This window comes from Sorex fumeus, unplaced genomic scaffold (assembly GCF_029834395.1).
Source record: "Sorex fumeus unplaced genomic scaffold, SorFum_2.1 ptg000226l, whole genome shotgun sequence".
Taxonomy (NCBI): Eukaryota; Metazoa; Chordata; class Mammalia; order Eulipotyphla; family Soricidae; genus Sorex; species Sorex fumeus.
In genome coordinates, this window is record NW_026606283.1 from 1733759 (window position 1) to 1759340 (window position 25582).

Genomic DNA, 25582 nt, shown 5'->3' on the forward strand with positions numbered 1-25582 from the left:
AAAAGGAGAGAGAGAACAAAAGGGAATGCCCTGCCATAGAGGCGGGGTGGGATAGGGGGATGAGGGGTGGGAGGGATACTGGTATCCATGGTGGTGGGAAATGGGCACTGGTGGAGGGATGGGTATTCGATCATTGTATAATTGAAACCCAAGCACAAAAATTTGTAAGTCTACAACTGTACCTCATAATGTCTCACTAATAAAAATTTTAAAAAAACACAATCAATTGGTAATGATCTTTTTTCACGTTTGGGGGAAATAGTTTGGTCTACCACCAAAACTCTCAAAATTACTGATTCTAATTTTTTTTAATTTTTAAAAATTTTGTTGTTGTTGTTTTTAGTTGAATCACAGTGAGATATCCTGATTGGTCTTTTTTCAACTTTTAAAAAATTGTTGTAGGTGTTGGAGTGATAGTACAGCGAGTAGGGCGTTTGTCTTGCACAGGGCCAACCCGGGTTCGATTCCCAGCATCTCATAGGGTCCCCCGAGCACCGCCAGGAGTGATTCCTGAGTGCAGAGCCAGGAGTCAGCCCTGAGCATCGCCGAGTGTGACCCCAAAAGCCAAAAAAATAAATTGTTGTTTTTTAAAAATTGAATCACAGTGAGATCCGCAGTTGCAAAGCTGGTCATGATTGGATTTCAGTCATATAATATTCCAGTACCCATCCCTTCACCAGTGTACATTTCCCAGCACCAGTGTCCCCAGGTTCCCTCTTGAACCTCCTTTTTTATGCAGGCAATTTTCTCCTCCCCTTACTCTTTCTTTCTCTGTCTCTCTATGTCTCTCTCTCTCCTCTTGAGCATTATGGTTTGCAATACAAGTAACTGAAATATTATCAGGAATATCCCTCTACCTACTTCCAATACTCAGTTCTTGTTCAGAGTGACCATTTCCAACTACTATTGCCATACTGGGCTGGAGTGATAGCACAGCAGGTAGGGCGTTTGCCTTGCAATGTGGCCGACCTACTGACCCGAGTTCAATTCCTCCGCCCCTCTTGGAGAGCCCGCCAAGCTACCGAGAGTATCTCGCCCGCAAGGCAAAGCCTGGCAAGCTACCTGTGACGTATTCGATATGCCAGACACAGTAACAAGTGTCACAATGGAGACGTTACTGGGCCCACTCGAGCAAATCGATGAACAACGGGAGGACAGTGACAGTGACAGTGATTGCCATACTGGTTGACCAATGGCATTAGGAAGAAGTGAACGAAGAAAGACGGAGCCAGAAATAGAAGGGAATTGTTGGGTATTAACTTGGACGCCGCACTGAAAGTAGACTATGAATCAAACATGATGGCAGCTTAGTACCTATATTGCAAACCATAACACCCAAAGGGAGAGAGAGAGAGAGTAAAAGGGAATATGTTTGCCACAGAGGCAGGGTGGGGTGGGAAAGGGTGGCGGGAGGGATACTGGGAACATTGGTGGTGGAGAATGGGCACTGGTGGAGCGATGGGTGCTCGATCATTGTATGACTGAAATGTAACCGTGCAAGTTTGTACGTCTGTAACTGCATCTCACAGTGATTCATTAGAATTAAAAAATAAAAAACTTGGACACTGCGTGAGTCAGGTGGAAGGGGGCTAGAATTTGGGCCTCCCCAAAGCAACGGAACAGGAGAAGAAATCAGAAACTAAGCTGCCCCGGGCTGCTGGCAACTCCACAATCCGGGAGGCATCAGGGGGCTCTTGCTCCTTTTGCGTCTTCCTTACTTCATTTCAGTAACGAGACACCCCCCCCCTACACACACAAGTCCGCCCCCCTGCCCAATCAGTGCCCTAAGCTCAGGAAGCATGCCAAGACCTTGGCCAGCGGTTCCTGTGTTTTCTCTGCCCGCAGCCCAGGGTCTGGCTGTAGGCAGGGACTCACCCCGACAGGTTGGTGGCTGCGATGACCACTGTCCCCAGGGGCCGCAGGTAGTGGCCGTGGCCCCCCGGACTTCGGTCCCCTCGGAGCAGTTGAAGGTGCAGTGTGAACGGAAGTAGAAGTTGCCCAGGGGGTGGTCACAGGTCATAGTCCCCATCTCCGGCGCCTCCAAGGCCTGGCACTGAACCACTTCAAAAAAAAAGAAAGAAAGAGTTGGGGCTGGAGCGACAGCACAGCGGGGAGGGCGTTTGCCTTGCACACGGCCGACCAGGGTTCGATTCCCAGCATCCCATAGGGTCCCCCGAGCACCGCCAGGAGTGATCCCTGAGTGCAGAGCCAGGAAGAATCCCTGAGCATCGCTGGGTGTGACCCAAAAGGGAGAAAAAAAAGAGAGGGTGTTGGAGTGGGGTGGGAGGGCTGGGGTGCCCCCACTGGACACCCTGAAGCAGGGGAAGTTGCTTTAGCGGCTCTCTAGAGAACTGGCTAGAGTTGGGAGCTGGGGGTTCAAGCAATAGCACAGCGGGGAGGGCGTTTGCCTGGCACGCGGCCAACCCGGGTTCGATTCCCAGCATCCCAGAGGGTCCCCAGAGGAGGAATTCCTGAGTGCAGAGCCAGGAGGGACCCCTGTGCATCGCCGGGTGTGACTCAAAAAGATTAAATAAATAAATAAATAAATAAAGTTGGGAACCGGGGGCATTAAACGCTTCCACCAAAATGTGGGTTCACTGAGCCTGGCTCCCAGGAATCCCCGTGACATCCCAGCCGGCAGGTTCCCTGGCGTTGTCTGGGGAGAGGGAGCTTAAATCTATCCAGGTTTGCATGGGACGCATTAATTCCACTGGGAAATAACTCAACACGCGTAACTGAGCTCCCCAGAGTCGGAGAAGGAAGTATGGAATTCCACACAGGGGAGAAAGTTTTCTTGGCCACATGAAAAGTAGAGTTTTTTGTTGGTTTTTTTTTTTTTTTACTTACACCCAGGTGTGCGGGACCCAGGGCTGAGATCTCCAAGCCTGCTCGGATCGGGACAGCTGGGCCTCCTCCACCCAGACCCCCCATCTTCCAGTAGCTAGACAGTTACACCCACCAACTGCCCCCGGCGCCATGTAATCTCACTCATCAACAGCCAAGATCCAAAGACTACAAAACCAAGCTCCTGGAAGCGACCTCTTATTGTCTAGTTCTCACTCAGAGAACCCGGCAGGCTACTGAGAGTATCCTGCCCACCCATATGCCTACTGGGAACACCTGGAAAGGTGGTTAGAGGCTGCCCCAAAAGCCTCCATCCCTCTCGGAGAGCCCAGCAAGCTACTGAGAGTATTCCGCCCACACGGCAGAGCCCGGCAAGCTACCCATGGCATACTCGATATGCCAAAAACAGTAACAGTGATGGTCCTCATTCCCCTGACTCTGAAAGAGCCTCGAATATGTCATCGGGCTACACTGGCACGTGACAGGCACGTGACAGGGACGAATGGAGATGTTACTGGTGCCTGCTCGAGCAAATCGATGTACAACGGGAAGACAGTGACAGTGACAGTGACTTACACCCAGTGATGTTCATACTCCTGGCGGTGTTCAGGGAACCCTATAGGATGCTGGGAATCGAACCCGGGTCGGCCGTGTGCAAGGCCAACGCCCTCCCCACTGTGCTATTGCTCCAGCCCCAGAAAATAGAGGCTTTAGGAAGCCTGTCTATGTTAGCCGCAGAACTTGGGTGCTTCTGAGCTGACAACCCTCTCCCTCCCAGTTCTGAGCAGGGTTGAGTTGCAAGATCCCAGCGCATGAGGAAACCTTGACGGAAAGTCTTGGCATTGGGCAAGCTCGGCCTTCCGGTGGCTACTTCCCATTTCTCAGAATGGCTTATCAGTCTGTGCCCCCAACTCCAAAAGATGCAATGACCTGAGCACCCAGAGATAGCACAGGGACCAAGGCGCTTGCCTGGTACACAGCTGACACAGTTCAATGCACGGCACCAGCCCAAGTTACCACCAAGCCTGGCCTCCTAAGCCAGGCGAATCCCCTCCCACACCCAAGTCGAATCCTGGAGCTTGTATCAGGGGCCGGAGTGATAGCACAGCAGGGAGGGCGTTGGCCTTGCACGCGGCCAACCCAGGTTCGATTCCCAGCATCCCATAGGGTCCCCCGAGCACCGCCAGGAGTAATTCCTGAGTGCAGAGCCAGGAGGAACCCCTGAGCATTGCCGGGTATAACCCAAAAGCAAAAAAAAAAAAAAGAGGAAATGAAGAAGGAGCAGTGACTCACCAAACTGACATTCGGGACCGTGGTACCCTGAGTCACAGTGGCACGTGTAATTGTTGATGGCCTCCACGCATTCTCCACGGCTGCTGCATAACCCCTCCTGGCAAGACGCTGGGGTGGGAAGAGGCAGAAAAACCATCAGCAGGGAATTCCTCGGGGAAGGACGGTTTGCGTTTCACGGTTGAGACTCAGTTAACAAGCGGGGAGAGTTGTGTACATTTGCACCATTTCTATGGCATGAAATCCTATTCCAAAAACTCTCAAAATAACGGGGCTGAGAGATAGGGCCGTGGGGGGAATGTTTGCCCAGCACGAGTCTGATCCAGGCTCAAGCCCGCGGAATGATCCCTGAGCAGGGTCAAGGGTGCAGACAAAGAAACAAAACTAAAACCGACAAATGACTGTTTATTTTATTTTATTTTATTTTATTTTGCTTTTTGGGTCACACCTGATGATGCAAAGGAGTTACTCCTAGCTCTACACTCGGGAATCACTCCTGGCAGTGCTCGGGGGACCCTATGGGATGCTGGGAATCGAACCCAGCTTGGCCGCGTGCCAGGCAGACACCCTTACCCACTGCGCTATTGTTCGTTCCAGCACCATGACTGATTTTTAGAGAGTTAGTGGGCTAGATGGTGACCAGAGGCTTGGCAAACATTTACTTTCTTTCCTTCCTTCCTTCCCTTTCTTTCCTCCTTCCTTCCTTCCTTCCTTCCTTCCTTCCTTCCTTCCTTCCTTTCTTCCTTCCCTCCTTCCTTCCTTCCTCCCTTCGTTTGCTTTTTGGGTCACACCCGACGATTCTCAGGGCTCACTCCTGGCTCTGCACTCAGGAATCACTCCTGACGGGGCTCACGCAGCCGACCCGGGTTCGATTCCCAGCATCCCATAGAGTCCCCCAAGCACCGCCAAGCGTAATTCCTGAGTGCAGAGCCAGGAGGAACCCCTGTGCATCGCCGGGTGTGACCCAAAAAGAAAAAAAAATTAAATTTATCATTCAAAACCAAATGAGAAGCAAAATCATCTAAGAGCCTCCATGAGCAGAGGGTCTGGCTTCGAAACAATGTTGGGGCTCAACATGGCGTGGGGTTACACTCACAGAAAACTAGACTGTTCTGGAAAGGACCAGAGTATTCTAGAACGTTCTGGAAAAAAACTAGATTTTTTTTTTTAGAACATTCTAGCAACATAGCCCTTGCCCTAGTCTTCCCTTCCCTCGGGGGCCCTCCCCAGGGTGCCTACCTGTGTAGCAGAGGGCCACCTTCTTCTTGTGACAGCCGTCATCATTCCATTTGCCCGAGTCTTTCTCCCTCTTGATGTAGATCTCCACACAGTCCTCATTCAGCGTCTTGCCGTTGGGCTCCCCTTGGCCCCAGTTCTCGGCTTCTGGCGTGAGGGACTTGTTGGTGCCCACCCACATCCAGACATCCCCCACCTTCCGGATCCCGATCCAGTAGTAGTTTCTGTGGCGGGGCAGGTGTTCGTTCAGGTACTCAATCTCCTCCTTGTTCTGGATAGCCACCAGATCCGTGTAGTTCTTTTGGCAGAACTTCCGGGCCTCGGCCCAGTTCATGGGCTTCTCAGAATAATGGTAAGTCCAGCCCTCGGCCCCGTGCTGGGCAAGGAAATCTGAAAGACAGGGGCACGTATGACAGAGCCTGGCAGTACTAGCCAGGACCCCACACAGGTTGTGTCTACACTTGGGGAGGGGAACTGCAGGCATGGAGGATGCGGTGACTCTAACAGCCTCACACTGAGTTCTGGCAGCTGTGTTTGTTCGTTTGAGCCGTAGCTGACTCAGACATCCCTCCTGGCGATGGTCATGGGGGAAACGGACAGTGAGCCAGAATTCAAAGCAGGGACGCAGTTAACTCTAGGCAAGAGCCTTCCTTAGCCCCTGGACTAGCATTCCGGCCGTATGTGCAGTTATCTTTTTTTTTAAAAGATGTTTTCTTTTTTAAAATTTTTATTTTTTTATTGAATCAGAGCCCGGCAAGCTACCGAGAGTATTCGATATGCCAAACACAGTAACAACAAAGTCTCCAATGGAGACGTTACTGGGCCCGCTCGAGCAAATCGACGATCAACGGGAGGGCCTTTACCTTTACCTTTACCTTTACCTATTGAATCACTATGGGATACAGTTACAAAGCTTTCATGTTTGAGTTTCAGTCATACAATGAACACCCATCCCTCCACCAGTGCACATTTCCCACCACCAATGTCCCCAGTATCCCCCCACCCACCCTCCCCCTGCCTCCATGGCAGACAATCTCCCCCAGACTCTCTCTCGACTTTTGGGCAATACAGATACTGAAAGGCCGTCATGTTTGGTGCTTTTTCTACTTTCAGCACACATCTCCCATCCCAAGCGACCCCTCCATCCATCACTGACTCAGTGACCCCTTCTCCATCCCAGCTGCCTTCTCCCCCAGCTCATGAGGCAGGCTGCCAGCCATGGAGCAATCCTCCTGGCCCTTGTCTCTACTACTGTCCTTGGGTGTCCGTCTCATATTACGTTACTTTACATTCCACAAATGACTGCAGTTATTCTATGTCTATCCCTCTCTCTGACTCATTTCACTTAGCATGACACTCTCCATGCCCATCCACTTAGAAGCAAATTTCATGACTTTCATCTTTCTTAACAGCTGCATAGTATTCCATTGTGCAGATGTACCAAAGTTTCTTTAACCAGCTGTCTGTTCTCGAGCACTCGAGTTGTTTCCAGATTCTGGCTATTGTGAACAGTGCTGCAGTGAACATACAGGTGCAGGTGTCATTATGTGCAGCTTTTAAGGAACCTGGACCCTGTCTTGCTCCCTTCGATCTCCATCAGACATGCCTTTCTTCACTTTGGTGGTTTTCTAGATTTATTTTCAGAAAACAAAATTTTTCCAAGGGGCTGGAGCAGTAGCACAGCGGGTAGGGCGTTTGCCTTGCACACGGCCGACCTAGGTTCGATTCTCGGCATCCCATAGGGTCCCCTGAGCACCACCAGGAGTAATTCCTGAGTGCAGAGCCAGGAGTAACCCCTATGCAATGCCGGGTGTGACCCAAACAGAAAAACACATTTTTTTTTTCAAAATTCAGTCAAGATATATTGCACCAATATTTTTTTTTGCAATTGGGTATTTTTTTTTTTTTCTGGTCATGGTCACGGTCGTCCCGTTGTTCATCGATTTGCTCGAGCGGGCCCAGTAACGTCTCCATCATGAGACTTGTTGTTACTGTGTTTGGCTCTTAATTTGGTTCTTTGCTTTATGGTGCTCATCTCATGCTATTCTTTTTTTTTTTTTTTTTTTTTTTGCTTTTTGGGTCACACCTGGCAATGCACAGGGGTTCCTCCTGGCTCTGCACTCAGGAATCACTCCTGGTGGTGCTCGGGGAACCCTATGGGACGCTGGGAATTGAATTTGAGTTGGGGAATTGAATTTGAGTTGGCCGCGTGCAAGGCAAACCCCCTCCCCACTACAAAAGAAATGATCTCGCATCTGTTTATGAAGCAGGCTTGAGTGGTGGTGGGAAAATTCGAAATAATGGTGGGAAGGTGTCATGGTAGTGGGGCTGGTGTTGGAATAGTGACTGCGATCCATTACTGTGAACAGCTTGATGCAAATAAAATTTAAAAAAGGAAAAAAAAAGAAAAAGCGCTCATCAATACACAAACATTCAAATAGGCAAACGGGACCCACCAGAGAACAGCACCATCCACGCCCACAGTTTGAAAACATCCCATACGACGTGCTCGGGGCCCTGGTATCTCCATGGCAACAGCTGCAATATAAAACAAGGACTTTAGACTCACTTTTCAGTCAGAGAGAGAGAGAGAGAGAGAGAGAGAGAGAGAGAGAGAGAGAGCGCCCTTGTGATGTATCTCCAGTCCACAGCCTTGAGATTTTCTTTTGGTTTGTTTTTGACCAACACCCAGCAGTTCTCAGGGCTGACTCCTGGCTCTGTGCTCAAGGCTCACTCCTAGCTCTGTGCTTAGAGCTGACTCCCAGCTCTGTGCTCAGGGCTCACTCGTGGCTCTGTGCTCAGGGCTCACTCCTTGCTCTGTGCTCAGGGCTGACTCTTTTTTCTTTTTTTTAATCCTTTTTTAAATTTATTTATTTATTTTCTTTTTTGGGTCACACCTGGTGATGCACAGGGGTTACAGCTGGCTCTGCACTAAGGAGTTACTCTTGGTGGTGCTCAGAGGACCATATGGGATGTTGGGAATCGAACCCGGGTCGGCCTCGTGCAAGGCAAATGCCCACAGGGCTGACTCTTGGCTCTGTGCTCAGGGCTCACTCCTGGCTCTGTGCTTAGGGCTAACTCCCGGCTCTGCTCAGGGCTGACTCCTGATTCTGTGATCAGGGCTGACTCTTGACTCTGTGCTCAGGGCTCACTCCTTGCTCTGTGCTCAGAGCTCAATCCTGGCTCTGTGCTCAGGGCTGACTCCTGGCTCTCTGCTCAGGGCTCCTGATTCTGTGCTCAGGGTTGACTCCCAGCTCTGTGCTCAGGGCTCACTCCCGGCTCTGTGCTCAGGGCTCACACTTGGCTCTCTGCTCAGGGCTGACTCTAGGCTCTGTGCTCAGGGCTGACTCCTGCTTCTGTGCTCAGGGTTGACTTCTGGCTCTGCACCCAGGGATCACCCCAGGAAGAGCTCAGAGGACCCTAAGAGATGCCGGGGATCAAACCCAGGTCAGCCACGTGCAAGGTAAGTGCGTTACCTGCAGTACTGTCAGCCAAGAGCCCTTGACAACCTGGTGGAGCAACCTTTAATTCAGTTCCTCCAATTCAACCCAAAAGGGCCTCCTACCCCCCTGTCCCGGCTCTTGCTTTGCATCCTCGGGTGAGATTTGAGGCTTCGATGTGCCTCCAAGCAGACGCCTGGGTTTCTTGCTCCTCACTAATTCTCAAGCTGCAGGTGTGGTGGTTCTGACATTTGCCTCGTGTCCTGGAGGAACTGTGGAGCTGATGAGGGGTGGGCGCGGATTGAAACACGCTCCTTGGGGCTGGAGAGATAGCACAGCAGGGAGGGCATTTGCCTTGCACGCACCCGAACCGGGTTCAATTCCCAGCATCCCATAGGGTCCCCTGAGCACCGCCAGGAGTGACTGCTGAGTGCAGAGCCAGGAGGAACCCCTGAGCGTCTCTGGGTGGGACCCAAAAAAGAAAAACAAAACAAAACAAAACAAAAAACACGCTCCTTGGTGGGGCTGGAGAGAGAGTTCAGGGTGCTTGTGGGAGGACTCTGTTCAGATCCCTCCACATCGGCTATGGCCCCCTGAGCCTCGGAGTGTGTCCTTGCTTCTAAAAGAGGAAGTTTAGGGGCTGTTTTTAACTAGAGAGCAAAAAAAAAAATTTTTTTTTTTGGCTTTTTGAGTTGCACAGTGATTCCTGGTTCTGCACTCAGGAATCACTCCTGGTGGTGCTTGGGGGACCCTATGGGATGCTGGGAATCGAACCCGGGTCAGCCCTGTGCAAGTCAAACGCCCTCCCTGCTGTGCCCTGCAATATTTTTTTTCTTTTTTTCATTTTGTTCGGTTTTGTTTTGTTTTGGTGTTTGGGCCATGCCTTGCAATGCTCAGGAATTACTTCTTAGTGATTCCTGCATTCAGGAATCACTCCTGGCGGTTCTCGGGGGACCCTCTGGGATGCCCGGGCTGGAAACCAGGTGGGCTGCGTGCCAGGCAAATTCTCTCCCTGCTGCTATTTCCCTTAGCTCTGGCCCCAAGTGCATTTCCTTAGCACGGCTCTCTCTCCTGGCTTAGAAGCTTCTAGAAATGCTCCCGGTGTCCAGGCCAAAAGGGCCTCCTCAGAGCAGTTACTTCTCTGGAGGCCTCCTCAGAGACAGCCTTGGGGCGAGATCAGGACCCACCACCCCCTGGGCCTCCTTTAAGGCCCCTGTGTGCAAATCCATGGGGCCTGGAGCGATAGCACAGCGAGGAGGTGGTTTGACTTGCACGCGGCCGACCTGGGTTCGATCCCTGGCATCCCATAGGGTCCCCCGAGCACTGCCAGGAGTGATTCCTGAGTGCAGAGCCAGGAGGGACCCCTGAGCATCGTCAGGTGTAGCCTCCAAAAAAACAAACAATAAACAGAGTCAAAGATTTCTTTCTTGAGCACAGAGATAGCACATTGGTAAGGCACTTGCCTTGCATGCAGCCGACCCAGGTTCAATTCCCAGCATCCCATAGGGTCCCCTGAGCACCGCCAGGAGTAACTCCTGAGTGCAGAGCCAGGAGTAACCCCCGTGCATTGCCGGGTGTGACCCCCCCCAAAAAAAAAATCAAACTCCTGATGAGCTGGGCCTCCTTGCTCCTGGCCACTCCCGCCCCTGTCCAGCTGCCCGGCGACTCTCACCATGTCTGCCTTTTCCTCCAGGCTCTGTTCTCTCCGCGGGGGTCCCTGCAGATGCTTTTGCTTCAGTGAACCTGCAGGGACAACAGAGGAAGAGGAAACCGTCATGACAACAAAAAGTGTGTGGTTTCCGGTGAGCTTTCAAATCTGGGCTGGTCCCTCCAATTGCTCCCTTCTCCTTCCCTCCCCCAAAACAAGGAGCACTGGTCAAAGAGCTCAGAAATGAACCGTGTCCTCGAACCCGAGCTCATCCCAGCAGCGAAGGGGTCACCCGGAGACGTGTGTGTTCCAGGCAGTAGGTAGGGAGGGGATTTGGTCTCTTGGTCCCCGTGGGTCTGAGCTTGTTCCCCGCCAGGCCTGGGTTCCAGAGGCTCAGAACAGGGAAGATGCATCTTCTTCAGGGGAGGGATGAAGAATGCTGACTCTAATCCTGGACCATATCTAATTGTTCTCGAATCCTGGCGTCGGGAACAGCCATATAAAGGTTTGTTGATGTGTCTGAGCAACTAGGTTTGAGATGGGCAAAGACTATGACAGAAGGACTTAGCTTTGTTGCCCATAAATGATGTGTTTTGGGGATAGAGCCGGAGATGCTCGGGGTTGACACCTGACTCTGCACTCAAGGATCACTCCTGGCAGTGCTCGGGGGACCCTATGGGATGCCGGGGATCGAACCCAGGTCAGCTGCATGCAAAGCAAGTGCCCTATCCATTGCTCTATTTCTCCTGCCTTTATTATTATTATTATTATTATTATTATTATTATTATCATTTTGCTTTTTGGGTCACACCCAGCAATGCTCATGGGTCACTCCTGTCTCTGCACTCAGGAATTACTCCTGGCAGTGCTTGGGGGACCATATGGGATGCTGGGAATCGAACCTGTGTCAGCTGCGTGCAAGACCAACGCCCTACCCGCTGTGCTGTAATTCCAGCCCCCCTTTTATTATTTCTTTTCTAATGTAGGTGTACTGCTATTTATTCAGTTATTGAGTAGCTGATTGAATTGGACATGAAGTCCACATTACTTTTTTTTATTCCGTATGCTAATTTTATTTGATTATTTGATTATTCTTGTTTTTTGATCATCGTGAGATACAGTTACAAAGCTTTCCTGTTTGAGTTTCACTCATACAATGATGGAACGTCCTTCCCTTCACCAGTGCACATTGTCCACCACCAAGGTCCCCAGTATGCCCCCTAATCCCACCCCTCCCCCTGCCTCTATGACAATCTCCCGATACTCTCTTGTTATATTGCTTGTTATGAATAGAATAAGATGTCACACAGTGCTCCTGGAATTCTACAATTTTATTTTATTTTTTCAGCTTTTTTTTTCTTTTTGGGTCACCCCCGGTGATGCACAGGGGTTCCTCCTGGCTCTGCACTCAGGAATTACTCCTGCCGGTGCTCCGGGGACCCTATGGGATGCTGGGAATAGAACCCCGATAGGCCATGTGCAAGGCAGATGCCCTAATCGCTGTGCTATCGCTCCAGCCCCAATTCTACAATTTTAGATCATTAGGGTCTGGAGAAATATCTGCAGCGGAACTGTTCGGTTTGGGGATTCTTTTGTGTGTCTCTGGATCATGGCTGTTAGTGTTGGGATCGGGAGTTCCCTAGCCCTGGGAGGCGCGGAGAGACCAGATAGACACAATTCCTGCAGGAGTAAAAACGGGGTTTATTTAGACCAGCATGCTGGGGCTCCGCAGCATACCCCAAAAACGGGCAGTGGCTGAGAGCCCCGAACTTCTTCAAAGGGGATCTTATATAGGCCTTCACTGGCCGTTACAGCAAAGCCCGCGCATTTCATAGCCAATAGATTTGTAACAACATACACTTTCTTAACCAATCCATTTAAAAGTACCTCACTCCTTAGCCTATAGATTCAAAGATCAGCATTTACGTACATCATTGTCAGCACAAGCAAGGTTATAGCTGGAATCATTAAGCCTTAGGTAATCTCCCTTGACCATCCTCGTTTTGAGTTACCCAAGTCTGCAGGGTGCTTTAGTGAGACAATACACTCCAGGAAAGGGCAATTTCCCCCAACCACCCGCATCCTGAGTTATCCTTTACTCAAATCTGCAGGGTGCTTTACTGAGACAATACATTTCAGGGACAGTAAATCACTTTCCAAGTCCCCTCTCCCCCAGGTGCAAAGCAGCCAAGCAGTTTTACAGAAAGCAATGTTGCAAGTTAGCTAAAGTACACAAAAATTTGATGCCCTAATATGGATTCTTTCATTAGGAGCTTAAGTAACAGCCAGCCCGGAGGCAGTTGGTGGGTGTCACCTCCAGGGTCCCATGGGGATGGGGTGGGGGGGATGAGAGGGACCTGCCCATCCTCTATCTCTTGAAACCTGAACCTGCCCACCTGTACTTCTCACTGAATTCTGAAAGTTGGCAGCCACTGGGGTTTTTAGGGGGCAGGTGGGACGACGCCCGCCCCCATCTGAGGCGCCCCAGTGAAGTCAGCCTGGCTTTAAAGTCTGGAGGAATCTCCCCAGCAAGCTGTTCAGGTTGGAGATTCTTTTGTGTGTCTTTGGATCATGGTCATTAAGGATGCTCTGACCTTTAAATGGGAGATGCGTGCTGGAAGCGGACTATGGACCAAACATGATGGCCTCTTAGTATCTGTATTGCAAACCATCACACCCAAAAGGAGAGGGAGAGGGAGAGGAAAGGTGCCTGTCACAGAGGCAGGGGGTGGAGGGATGGGGTAGGGGTGGTGGGAGGGATTCTGGGGACATTGGTGGTGGAGAATGGGCACTGGTAGAGGGATGGGAGTTCAATCATTGTATGATTGAAATGTAATCATGAAAGATTCTAGGTCTGTAACTGTGTCTCTTGATGATTCAATCGAAAAATGTTGACGATTTTGACACAGTTTAGCGATATAAGGTCCCAGATACGCATAAATCACACTCATGCCCAGCACTAAATATAAACATGTTTATTATTAACCCTGTATAGTGCCCTGTCAAATACAGTGGATGACAGAGCTTAAATAAATACTTTACAAAATGATAAAATAGTTTAAATTCTCCTTTTAAATATTTTATACAATCCATACAACAGTCATCAAATCCAAACACAGACCACATTTAGATTCCACACAGATATTTCCAACACGGTATATATAAATATGTACAACCCTTGATGAATCAGCTCAGAGAAATATTTCTCCTGGACACAGTACATAGCAAAATTGCCCTCATTGTTTTTTTTCCCCCCCTCTGGTGGTGATTTCCCAGAGTTGTTTTGTCTTTATAAGTGCCCCTTTGATCCTGGTCATGCTTTTTCTGTTTGCTCCAAGCTGGGCTTTTGCTGCTATGTCGTCAGCAATTTTCTTTGAATTTTCCTTCTTCCGTAAGTACTAAGTTAAGAAGAAGGTAGCAAATTGAATTCTCACAACTTGGGAAGTCACAGCAGCCTGGTCCCCGGTTTCCTGAGCATTTGTCTCTGGTAATCCTCAGCCAGGAACCAGAGATTCCTTAGATTTTTTTAAGCTCCCTCATAAATAAATATAAATATTTGCTTTATGGGCTTTCCTTCACTTTCAGGGTATATGGACACAAAAGAAAACTCTCAAGACTTGATTATGAGGCAGCATTATTTTAAAAAAATATTCACTGCATGTACTATTCTCCTAGTGACTCCTGGCACTATTTTTTTTTTTTGCTTTTTGGGCCACACCCAGCGATGCTCAGGGGTTCCTCCTGGCTCTGCACTCAGGAATCACTCCTGGCGGTGCTCAGAGGACCACATGGGATGCTGGGAATCGAACCCGGGTTGGCCATGTGCAAGGCAAACGCCCTCCCCGCTGTGCTATCTCTCCAGCCCCCCCGACATGTTTTTAAACCTCATCACACACAAGAATTTCATGTGGCTCGATCACATCCAACAAAAACCCCTCCTTCCTCACACACGTTTCAACAAAGACAATCATAAAACTGTCCCTTCACCGACCCACTCGCCAAACCTGAACATCTGGCGCCCTGGATAGTTTTCATCTTGGAAACCATCTTCAGAAAAAAATAGGATGGACCCACCACTAGGGGTGATTCTCCTGGTACTTCTCATATTATTGAAATCAACGGTCATAAGACATTTGTGACTTTCCACTGACTGGTGATCTATGTAGAGGTCAGTGTTTGCTACCCTCCGTGTGTGTGTGTGTGTGTGTGTGTGTGTGTGTGTGTGTGTGTGTGTGTGTGTGGACAGAACGGGAGAACATAAATTTACTACAAATACAACATACAAATTGCTCGTCAAGAAAGAGGTGACCATGTGGGACAAATAATGCCCCCTGTCATGGTTCTCCCTTCTACACATTGTAAAATCTTTTGCACTAAGGGCAGTTGGCAGCTATTTTCGGGCAAGTCAGAGGAAGTCAGGATTTTCAGGTTTTTTTCAGACGAATCCTGAAAAGCACGGTATCCCACAGGGATCAAAGAAGACAGGGATCAAAGAAGGAGCCCTCACAGGGGGTGGAACTGAGAGTTGCAGCATGCAGCCCCAGTCACTGCATTTTCAAGTGAGTCATCAAATACCTCCCTGGTGCATGCAGTTTCCTTGAAACTGCTATCCCGATTTTCTCCTCCCCCCAGCACAACTGGGATGAGAGAGAGAGAGAGAGAGAGAGAGAGAGAGAGAGAGAGAGAGAGACAGAGACAGAGAGAGACAGAGAGAGACAGAGAGAGAGACCGAGAGACCATAGCTGGAAGATTCCAGCTTCATTTCTTCATTTCTTCATTTCTTCCAGTTTGTCTGGACAAGACGCATCTTCCCTGCCCTTTCTCATGTAACAGGAAAGGAAACGGCAGTGCTGGGGTCTCAGCAGTGGCTGGCTGGTCCCCTGGATGTTGATCTGGGGCAGCCTTGTTGGAGGTCCTGCGGGGCAGGACAGCTGCTTTGCCTTGGAGGCCAGGAGCGTGGTGGGTTTCTGGACCTGTGAAGAGGAAGACATGAGGTAAGAGAACATCAACCCTTCTTCCAGCTGGCCAGGTCGCCAGAGCAAAGTGCTATTTTTCTGCTTTTCTGTCACACTCAGTGGTGCTCAGAGCTCACTCCCAGTGAACTTGGGGGACCATATTTTGTGCCAGGAATCTAGCTGAAGGGCTCACTCCACACCCATCATTATCCACCTTCATAAATTAAGTCACTTGAGGGGGCTGGAGCAATAGCACAACGGGGAAGGCATTTGCGTTGTAAGCGGCCGACCCGGGTTCGATTCTCAGCATCCCAAAGGGTCCCCCCAGCACCGCCAGGAGTGATTCCTGAGTGCAGAGCCAGGAGCAACCCCTGTGCATTGCCGGGTGTGACCCCCCCCAAAAATTAAGTCACTGACTCAATTCCGGGTCCTTGCCCCTTCTCTCTCCTTCCACAACAAAATGAACCACTTTCCATAAAACTCAGCATGGGAACCAGAGCGATAGTCTAGTGGGGAGTGCATCTGCCTTGCATGTGGCCGACCCGGGGTTCAGTTCCCAGCATCCCACAGGGTCCCCCAAGCACCGCCAGGAGTGATTCCTGAGTGCAGAGCCAGGAGTCAGCCCTGAGCATCGCCGGGTGAGACCCAAAAAGCAAAACCAAAACAAAACATAGCACGATCTACACCCTGCCCTCCTCAAGCCTGCAGTTGGCAGAGTTCCTGGAGCAAGAACCCGAGAGACAGACCATCTTCCCCAGAAAGCTGACGTATCGCTCAATTCCTACCTGATTAAATCAACTCCGAGGCCATCTGGTAGGACCCATCTGATTCCAGGCTCTGGCAACTGCTGTGGGAACAGAACCAGGGGTAAGTCAAGGGCTGGTCACCTCACACCAAGCAAAGGGTCGGCATAGATGGGGCATCGGGTGCTTTGAGGGAGAACTCAGCTTACCTGGCGGGCACGAATTTCTTGGCTGCAAGAGAAAGAAAAAATGTCAATACGGGCCAGATTGGGGCTGGAGCGATAGCACAGCCGGGTAGGGCGTTTGCCTTGCACGCAGCCCACCCAGGTTCGATTCCCAGAATCCCATGGGGTCTCCCAAGCACCGCTAGGAGTAATTCCTGAGTGCATGAGCCAGGAGTAACCCCTGAGCATCGCCGGGTGTGACAACCCCCCCCCAAAAAAAACCATGGGCAGATCACATTAGCAGAACTCACGCAGTTCAGAAGCAAATCAGCTTCAACCAACGCCTTTAGGGGGTTGGGGCCCCCCATAATGTTCAGAGCACAAATGCAGTTGGCCTTGGGACGACCATGCTCTGAGGTATCCCTCCCCAAGGGCCCTGCAGCCCCCCAAGGCATGCATGTCTCAACAGGGTCAACCCCCCCCCCCCAGATGTGCCTTGGTGTTTTTCATGAGTTTTTCAAAAACACTATGACATTTTTCTAGTTTATCAAAACTTGTAACCAAAACCTTCCATAACGGGCAACATGCGGATGTCAGTGTGACCAGCGCCCCCTGCAGCCGGGGAATGGAATTACCAACTAAAAATCCCATGTCAGGGGCTGGAGCCATCGCACAGTGGTGAAGGCATTTTCCTTGCACAAGGCCCACCCGGGTTCGATTCGCAGCATCCCATAGGGTCCCCCGAGCACCTCCAGGAGTAATTCCTGAGTGCACAGCCAGGAGGAACCCCTGAGCATCGCCGGGTGTGACCCCAAAAAGCAAAATTAATTAATTAATTAATTAAAATAAAAATCCCATGTGTATTTCAGGAAACTCCATCCTTGGGTGGGGCAGGAGAAACTCTCTCCTTCATTTCCTGCTTCCCGACCAATTCTGAGTCGCTCTGGAGCCAACAAACACGAATGACCGTTGGCATGCCCGAATTACGACCGCTCATACCTGCAGCGGTGGTGGGGTGTGTGTGTGTGTGTGTGTGTGTGTGTGTGGTGTGTGGGAAGCCCACGGTTTTCATAAACGGTTTTGGGGTGCCTTTAGGGGGTCTCACCTTTCTTGCGGAGACGCTTCAGAAGCCACAGGAGAAATGATGACCCGCCCAGGAGGGACGTTCCCGCTGCAGACAGTCCTACGGCCAGGGGTGTGCTGGAAACCTCCAGCGCTGAGGAAGCAAAGAGGAGAGAAACGGTCAGGTTAGGGGGGCTCTGGGGGTACCTGTCCTGCCCACTGCAAACTGTCCCATGCCTATGGATCACCGGAAGCAGGAACGCCTGGAAGAGCCTCATCTTATTATTATTTTTTTTTTCTTTTTGCGTCACACTCGGCAATGCACAGGGGTTACTCCTGGCTGTGCTCGGGGGACCCTATGGGGTGCTGGGAATCGAACCCGGGTCGGCCGTGTGCAAGGCAAATCCCTCCCCACTGTGCTATCGCTCCAGCCCCAAGAGAGCCTCATCTTAGAGAGCTCGGAGCTCTCTCTTCTTCCTCCTAAGCAGGCAGGAGTTTCAGCCTTGGTTCCCGTGATACTGTGATCAGAATTCCAGTTCTTTTTTTGGGGGGGGTCCCACCTGGCAATGCACAGGGGTTCCTCCTGGCTCTGCACTCAGGAATCACTCCTGGCGGTGCCCAGAGAGAGTGTGTGTGTGTGTGTGTGTGTGTGTGTGTGTGTGTGTGTGTCCCTATGGAATGCTGGGAATTGAACCCGTGTCAATTTTTTTTTTTTTTGCCAGGCAAACACCCTTCATGCTATGCTATCGCTCCGGCCGGCCCCAGAATTCCAATTCTCTTCCTTCACCTTATCTTTTCCGTTTGCTTTTTGGGGGGGCCCACACCTGGCAGTGTTCAGAGCTCAGTGCTCAGGGATCTCCCTCCTGCTGGAGTTCCTATGGGTGCCAGGCAAGGCCAGCACCCTCCCCTCTGGATATCTGCAGGGTCCAGCACCTGATTCTCCTCTGTCCCCTGCAACCCTGTAGCACCCGCTCGGACGTTCCTACATCGCCCAAAGCAGAAATTCCCCTCTGCATGCAGTTAACCCCCTCTCTCCCCTCTCTCCTCGCCTCCCCTTCATTTACCTTCACAGGTAGGGACCGTCCCTGACCACTGCCCCCGGGCCCCGCAGGTCAGCACGGCCGAGCCATTAAGCATCCAGCCCTCGGGACACGTGAAGTTGCAGGCAGTGCCCGGCACGGGGTCCCCGTTGCAGCTGGCGTCCACCTTCCCAGGAACATGCAGGCTGGGACACTGCACAGCTGGAGAAGAGAGAAGAGGGAGGTGGAGGTGAACCCTGACCGCCCCTACGTCCACCTGCATGCAGGGGCTCCAGGCTGGGCCGGGGCGGGCTCACGGGCTTACCTTGGCAGGAGGGGACGGCGTGAGACCACTGGCCCTGGGCACTGCAACTCAGCTGGGAGGCGCCCAGAAGCGTCAGGCCTTCCTGGCAGCTGAAGGTGCAAAGGGTCCCGGAGGTGAATTCGCCGGCAGCGGCGTGGGAGCAGGTGACGGCGCCCCCCGGAGGCAGGTGGACGGTACTGCACTTTGTAGCTGCAAAGAATCAAGAGAGTTTGTTTTTGCATCCCACTACCCACGGGGTCCTCCTCGGGGGTCCCCAAGAAGAGAAGAGAAGAACAAATTCTACCTTGGCAGGTGGGCACTTGTCCGTTCCACTGCCCTGTGGGGCCACACCACAGCTTGGAGGGTCCCCGCAAGGTGTAACCGGGCTGGCAGGAAAACTCACAGCTGCTGCCACTTTGGAAACTTCCAGAAGCCCCTGGGAGACACCGCATGTGGCCTCGTTCTGGGCTGGACAGGGCTGGGCACTGCAGAGCTGAGACAGAAGATGGGAGAGTGGGGAGGGTTAGGAAACACGGAGGGGAAGGCGTGGGGTGGGGAAGGCGCTGGGCCATCTCTGAGCAGGGAACTGCATTCGTTTGGAGGTAGGTGAAGGCAGAGAATTGTTTGTGTTGGGGTTTCCGAGGGGGGGCGTCCAACCCCCTCCTTGGCTTCCAGGGGTCCCTATAGGCTCTATCCTTCCTTGGGAGAGAAAGGAAGGTCAAAGGGCAGAGCTTGGGGGCTGGAGCGATAGCACAGCAGGGAGGGCGTTTGCCTTGCACCCAGGTTTGATTCCCAGCATCCCATAGGGCCCCCCGAGCACCGCCAGGAGTGATTCCTGAGTGCAGAGCCAAGAGGAACCCCTGATCGTCGCCGGGTGGGACCCAAAAAGCAAAAAATATTTTAATTCCCACCCTCAGTTGTGGGCTGGAGCCGTAGCACAGCGGGGAGGGCGTTGGCCTTGCATGCGGCCGACCCGGGTTCGAGTCCCAGCATCCCATAGGGTCCCCTGAGCACCGTCAGGGGTGATTCCTGAGTGCAGAGCCAGGAGGAACCCCTGTGCATCGCCGGGTGTGACCCAACAAGAAAAAAAAAGGAGAGAGCTCACGGCTGAGTTAGACGCATTGCAAAATGGTCCTGCTCTGCAGATGCGTTTTGGTCTGGGGCCCTTTCTTGTTCCCTCCTGGGAAAACAGATCTGGCTCTAGGAACGCTTCGAGCAGGTAGAAAAACTGTGGCCCCTTGTCCTTGCTCTGGTGAACGGCACCTGAGCACTCATGGAGGAGCTGAGAATGTCTGTCTAAGTGAGCCTAAAATCTACATCCCTAGGGAGCACTGTAGGGCGAGTTCAGAGTCGAGTCGCGTGCTTGCCCTCCTACTTGATCATTTTCCTGCTGTTATTTCTTGCCCTGTCAGCTCTGGGCCTGCACTGGACGGTGAGAACCTAGCTGAGACGCCCCCACCCCCCTCTCCCCTAGATGGGTCTAGATTCTTTTGTTATTTTTATTATTATTATTGCTTTTTGGGTCACACCCGGCGATGCTCCGGGGTTCCTCCTGGCTCTGCACTCAGGAGTTACTCCTGGCAGTGCTCGGGGGGACCCTATGGGATGCCGGGGATCGAACCCAGGTTGGCCGCATGCAAGGCCGATGCCCTCCCCGCTGTGCTATCGCTCTAGCTCACCCCGGGTCGAGATTCTTTCCAGGAATCTCAGAGGTGGAAAATGAAGCCATCCCTGGAGGTCTACTGCCAGTGGCCCTCTGACCCATGTGGACTTGGGGACCCCACCTGGGGTCCACCCAGGGCTGCAGTGTGCAGAGCTGCCGGGACACAGGCATTGAGTGAGCGGAACCCTCACCTTCACACACGGGAGCGGGCTGGGTCCAGTGGCCAAGCGTCGTGCACTGCACCAGGTCGGAGCCCTGCAGCCGGAAGCCGGGCGCACAGGTGAACTTGCAGGAGGTCTGGGAGGTGAAATCTCCGGCGGGCGCATGTGTGCAGCTCACGGAACCGTTGCCAGGCGGGCCCAGGGCGCTGCATGTCACGGCTGGAACACAGGGGCGTGGGGCATTAGCAAGGCGGCGGGTACCAAGGGGCTGGGGTGGGTGGGGCGGGACAATGTCCTGGGGCCAGCATCTCTACCTCTGCACGTTGGCCTCTCGTGGTCCCAGGTCCCGGAGGAGGAGCACTGGAGGAGCGAGTCTCCCACCAGCTCAAAGCCGTCCTCACAGCCGAAGGAGCAGGTGGTGTTCCAGGAGAAGAGGCCGGGGACCGGGGAACAGTCCATGAAGCCATGGGGAGGTTGGGCTAGCGTCTCGCAATCCACCACTGCAGGAGAGAAAAGATGCCGTGAAGATGCAGAATTTTTAATTTTTTTTTTCTGGAGGGGGTTTATAGCAGGACAAGGCAGCTCTGCCTTCTGGGTCAGACCCCCAAGTTCTAGGTTAAATCTCAGGTTCCTATATCCAGGGACATGTACTCCCCCCCTTTTCTTCGGTGGGGGCTGGAGAGATGGCCAAGGACGGCAGAGACGGCCTTCCTGAGCGAACAGTGGGCACGGCCACCGCCAAGACCGGGGAGAGAACATTCTAGAACATTCTGGAATAGTCTGGAACATTCTGGAACATTCTGGAACGCGTGGTCCCCACTCACCCTGGCAGGTGGGGCGCGGGGTGCTCCACTCTCCGGAAGCCAAGCAGCGCTGGGCCTCGGGGGTGCTGGGCTGGTAGCCCCTGGCACAGGTGAGCTGGCAGGAGGACTCGTAGCTGAAGTGGCCCCAGGGGTGGCTGCAATCCAGGCTTCCGTGCTCGGGGACTTCTGGGGCCGGGCAAGTGACAACTGAAAAGGGACAAAGCGTCAACCCCGTCCACGCCTTGCCGTGTGGGAAGGGGGGGGTACAGAGCTGAGGACCCTAAGGGACAGTCACCCGCACTTCCTGCTTAGTGGGGGAGGGGCTTTGCTTATAATTTGGAATTGGCTGGGGTGGTCATTGGAGGACCCCGTGGTACGGGGGAACCCAGTCCGCTATAGCTTGAGTTTAGTCCGTCCTGTTGGCCTTTGGCCAAATGGTAGCTGGCACACTGGGTCCTCCATCCCGGTGAAAAATCCACTTAGAGCAAAGCTGCACCCCCCCCCGGCCCCCTACTTTTCACCCAGGATGGGACGGAGGCCTTCGGGGAATGCTCCCTGGGCTCCTCCTGCTGTCTGGGGACCTGTGTTCATAGACCCAAGCCAGCTAGAGCAAACGCAAAGTCATCACGGAACTCCTCAGGCAGGGAATGCGGGCCGGCAGTGCTGTGACTGGTGCCCTAAGTATGCACCGCCTGTTTACAGGAAGCTGCGTGCCAGCAACCTTTGGTGGGCTTTTCTGAGTTTAGAGAGGGAGAGTCGTGGACTCGATGAAGCCCCTGGTCGAGCGCTAAGAAACGGGGACTGGGGGCCTGAGCGATAGCACAGCGGGGAGGGCGTTTGCCTGGCATGCGGCTGACCCGGGTTCTATTCCCGGCATCCCAAAGGGTCCCCCGAGCACCACCAGGAGTGATTCCTGAGTGCATGAGCCAGGAGGAACCCCTGAGCATCGCCGGGTGTGATGCAAAGAAAAAAAAAAAGAAGAAACTGTGGGGACTGTGGGGTCGGAACTCAGCAAGGGGACCCTCTCTTCTGGCTTCGGTCCCACCCCCTGCCCTCGGCTGGTGGGACGGGCAGAGACGAACCTTGCTCGCAGGTGAGCCCGCTGAAGCCCGGGTAGCAGCGGCAGGTGTAGTTGTTGATGGTCTCCACACACTCCCCGTGGCCGCTGCAGGAGTCGGCGGTGCAGGCAGCTGTGGGGACACAGAAGTGAGTGTCGGCCTCGGCGGCTACAGGCTCGCGACCATCCCGGTGCCTGTCAGGTGCCCACAGCCGAGTGGGCGCTCCAGGACGGGCCATTGGCGTGGGTGCAAGGAAAGAGATGGCTCGGACGCCGGGCGTGGGGACGGATCTCAGCACAGGGAGAGCACTGGTGGTAGGCGTGAGGCCACGGGTTCGATTCTGACACCACACACAAACACACAGACATACAGACAGACAGACACACAAACACACACACAGACATACATACAAACATCACACACAGACATACATACACACAGATACACACTCAGACATACAGATACACAGACACACACAGACATACATACACACAGATACACACTCAAACATACACACAGACACACACACACATACACGGACACACACAGACACACAGAAACACAAACACACTCAGACACATACAGACATACACACACATAATAGGGAATGCATTTTTCACAAATGCTAAACAGGTCACCCCAGGTCCAATTCCCAGCACTACAAACACACAGACACACACAGACACACATAGACACACATACAGACATACACACAGACACACGCAGAGACACAGACACGCACACACACACACCCGGGAACGCACTTTGCCCAAATGCTCAGCAGACCGCCCCTCCAGCAGGTAAGGAACCGCGGGCCTCGAGTGCCCGTCCTGTGCCCGTGTGCCCCCCTGCGCCCGCCCGGCCCCTGCGTACCCGTGTAGCACAGGGCCAACTTCTTCTTGGAGCAGAGCTCGTCGTTCCACATGCCGGCGTCTCTCTCCCTCTTGATGTAGATCTCCACGCAGTCCTCGTTCCTCCTCTTGTTGTTGGGCTCGCCGGGGGCCCAGTTGGTGGCCTCGGGGGTCAGGGCCTTCTGGGTGCCGATCCACGTCCACGTGTCGTTGACCTTCCGGATGCCGATCCAGTAGTAGGTGGGGTTGTGGCTGAAGAGGGCGTTGAGGTGCTGGATCTCCGCCTGGTTCTGGATGGCCACCAGGTGTGTGTAGTGCTCCTGGCAGTAGGCACTGGCCTCGTCGAAGCTCATGTTGTGGCTGGACGCGCTGTAGGACCAGGCCCCGCTCTCCTGCCACCGGAGGAGCACTAGACGGGAAAGAACAGTGAGTCTCATCGTGGCTTGATTTTTGGTTGTTTGTTTTGCTTTTGGGGTCACACGCACCCAGCGATGCTCAGGGTGCATCCTAGCTCCTAGCTCTGCACTCAGGAATCACTCCTGGCCGTGCTCGGGGGGACCCTATGGGATGCTGGGGATCGAACCCGGGTCGGCTGCGTGCAAAGCCAACGCCCTCCCCGGCTGTGCTATCGCTTCAGCCCATTGATATTAAAAAAAATGTAATAGATTACAAGATGAGCCATTGGGTCACTTTGCCCGATATATCTTACTTGGGTGCCCCTTATGGTGGCAAGGATACATTTCCCACCATACTCGGCCAACGGGGACCTGGACAGTTCAATGAAAGCCTGATGGTGTTGGGCTCGGAGCATCTTATCCTGGGGATTAAGGTCCAGGCCCCGGACCGATAAGGCATATGTAATCACCCCAGCCCAAAACTAGGCTTCAAGGGGACCCTTCCACTTGACGGTACTGTCTGAGGCTCAGGACTTAAATCAGGGTCCTAGACCTTCACTGTTCCTTGGAGAAAATACGCCTTCTAATCAGAGACCCAAAACGGTGTAACTGCCTCAAGTCAGGATGCCACACAGGCTGAGGGGTGGGGATCACACTGAGCATCCTCCAAATGCACCCAGAGAAATTGCCAGAATAAAATGCCAATTGCACCAAGGCATTGAGGTCCTCAGGGGCACCAACCTACCCAAGGCGAGTGTGAAGAGAAGGTGAGAGGCTAACATGGTGTCCGGACTTCTTGCCTTCGATGGAAGATGCTTGAGATGTGTTTCTGAGGAGAGAGAAGAGTTATTTAGAGCAGAAAAAAATTTTTCTATTTCCGGGGCTGGAGCGATAGCACAGCAGGTAGGGTGTTTGCCTTGCACGCAGCCAACCCGGGTTTGATTCCCAGCATCCCGGGCACTGCCAGGAGTGATTCCTGAGTGCAGAGCCAGGAGTCAGCCCTGAGCATCACTGGGTGGGACTCAAAAAGAAAAAAGTCTCTGTTTCCTATCCACTGGTTACAACCAATGGCTATTTCAGCCTACAATCATATCAAATGAATGTCCCACAAGGACAGAGCCTAGCAAGCTCCCCATGGCATATTCAATATGCCAAACACAGTAACGACAACAGGTCTCATTCCCCGGACCCTGAAAGAGCCTCCAATCTTTGGGGAAAGACGAATAAGAAGAATCTGCTAAAATCTCAGAACTGGGAGGAATAAAGACGTTACTGGCGCCCGCTCGAGTAATGAAATGACCATCAACGGAATGACAGAGACAGTGATAGAGTGATTCACATCAAAGGCATTAGCTGAAGGAGTGGTAGAAAGTCTCCCACGGTTCTCCTAGAGGCCAAAGGGAAACACCAGATTCTAACTAATCCAAGTGCCCAACAAGCTTGCATGCATTTATAATAATCTAGAGGTTTTTGGTCTACACTGGCCAAGTTGGTGGTCTATGCCTCCTGGCTCTAGGGAGGACCCAGTACTTACTGCTTTCAACAAGCGGGTGTTTTTTCCTCGAATTCCTTGCGAAGCTCAGCTGTCTGGACTTCTGGTGGCGATTCTGCAGGCATGGAAAGTGATCAGGCAGGAACATGCCACGGGCTCGCTTCAAAGCCCTTTATAGTGGCCGCTTCCTCTGAGTCACGGAAGGATATGCCAAATTCAGTCAGAAGGAATTCCCCGACAGCCTCCCAAAAAGATTCCCGGGAATATCCATAGTGATTAAAAAAAAAAAAGTGACAATGCTATCAGCAAACCCATCTCTCTCTCTCTCTCTTTTTTGATGGAGACTTTTTAGCTAATATGAATTCTTTTGATCAGTGATGTGGCTGGGGTTTTTCATGCTGATCTCTATTGGGTCCTTAAAAAGCTCTGAGTATCCCTCCCAACCCCAATCCCC

The 25582-nt window shown here is 52.5% G+C and overlaps 2 protein-coding genes across 2 annotated transcripts in view; both read right to left on the reverse strand.

The window, feature by feature from the left end:
• SELL (selectin L) overlaps nucleotides 1-14505 on the reverse strand; it is a 33474-nt gene extending 18969 nt beyond the window's left edge. Inside the window, exons 1-6 of the mRNA XM_056108605.1 lie at nucleotides 14463-14505; nucleotides 10483-10553; nucleotides 7827-7908; nucleotides 5374-5760; nucleotides 4138-4245; nucleotides 1876-2061 (exon numbers count right to left, since the gene is read on the reverse strand). Of these exons, the coding sequence (XP_055964580.1) occupies nucleotides 1876-2061; nucleotides 4138-4245; nucleotides 5374-5760; nucleotides 7827-7908; nucleotides 10483-10553; nucleotides 14463-14505 (877 nt within the window). The remainder of the gene's footprint in view (nucleotides 1-1875; nucleotides 2062-4137; nucleotides 4246-5373; nucleotides 5761-7826; nucleotides 7909-10482; nucleotides 10554-14462) is intronic.
• A 1697-nt stretch (nucleotides 14506-16202) lies between these two features.
• Nucleotides 16203-25259, reverse strand: SELE (selectin E). The gene is made up of 13 exons (XM_056108570.1): nucleotides 25171-25259; nucleotides 24382-24465; nucleotides 23264-23650; nucleotides 22415-22522; nucleotides 21354-21539; nucleotides 20844-21029; nucleotides 20560-20748; nucleotides 19010-19198; nucleotides 18727-18915; nucleotides 18447-18623; nucleotides 17426-17536; nucleotides 16366-16387; nucleotides 16203-16260 (listed from the first exon to the last, which is right to left on the reverse strand). The coding sequence occupies exons 2-13, from the start codon at nucleotides 24416-24418 to the stop codon at nucleotides 16203-16205; spliced, it is 1839 nt and encodes a 612-aa protein (XP_055964545.1). The 5' UTR covers nucleotides 24419-24465; nucleotides 25171-25259.
• Between the last annotated feature and the right edge of the window lie 323 nt (nucleotides 25260-25582).

Bases quoted from the DNA above. Each gene is read 5' to 3' on its own strand.
- SELE (XM_056108570.1), bottom strand. From the start codon at position 24,418: ATGTTAGCCTCTCACCTTCTCTTCACACTCGCCTTGG. The intron at 22,523-23,263 runs GTACGCAGGGGC...GTGTCCCCACAG, and splicing joins GTTGGCCCTGTGCTACACGG to CTGCCTGCACCGCCGACTCC. The intron at 18,916-19,009 runs GTAGAATTTGTT...GATTCTTTGCAG, and splicing joins ACAAGTGCCCACCTGCCAAG to CTACAAAGTGCAGTACCGTC.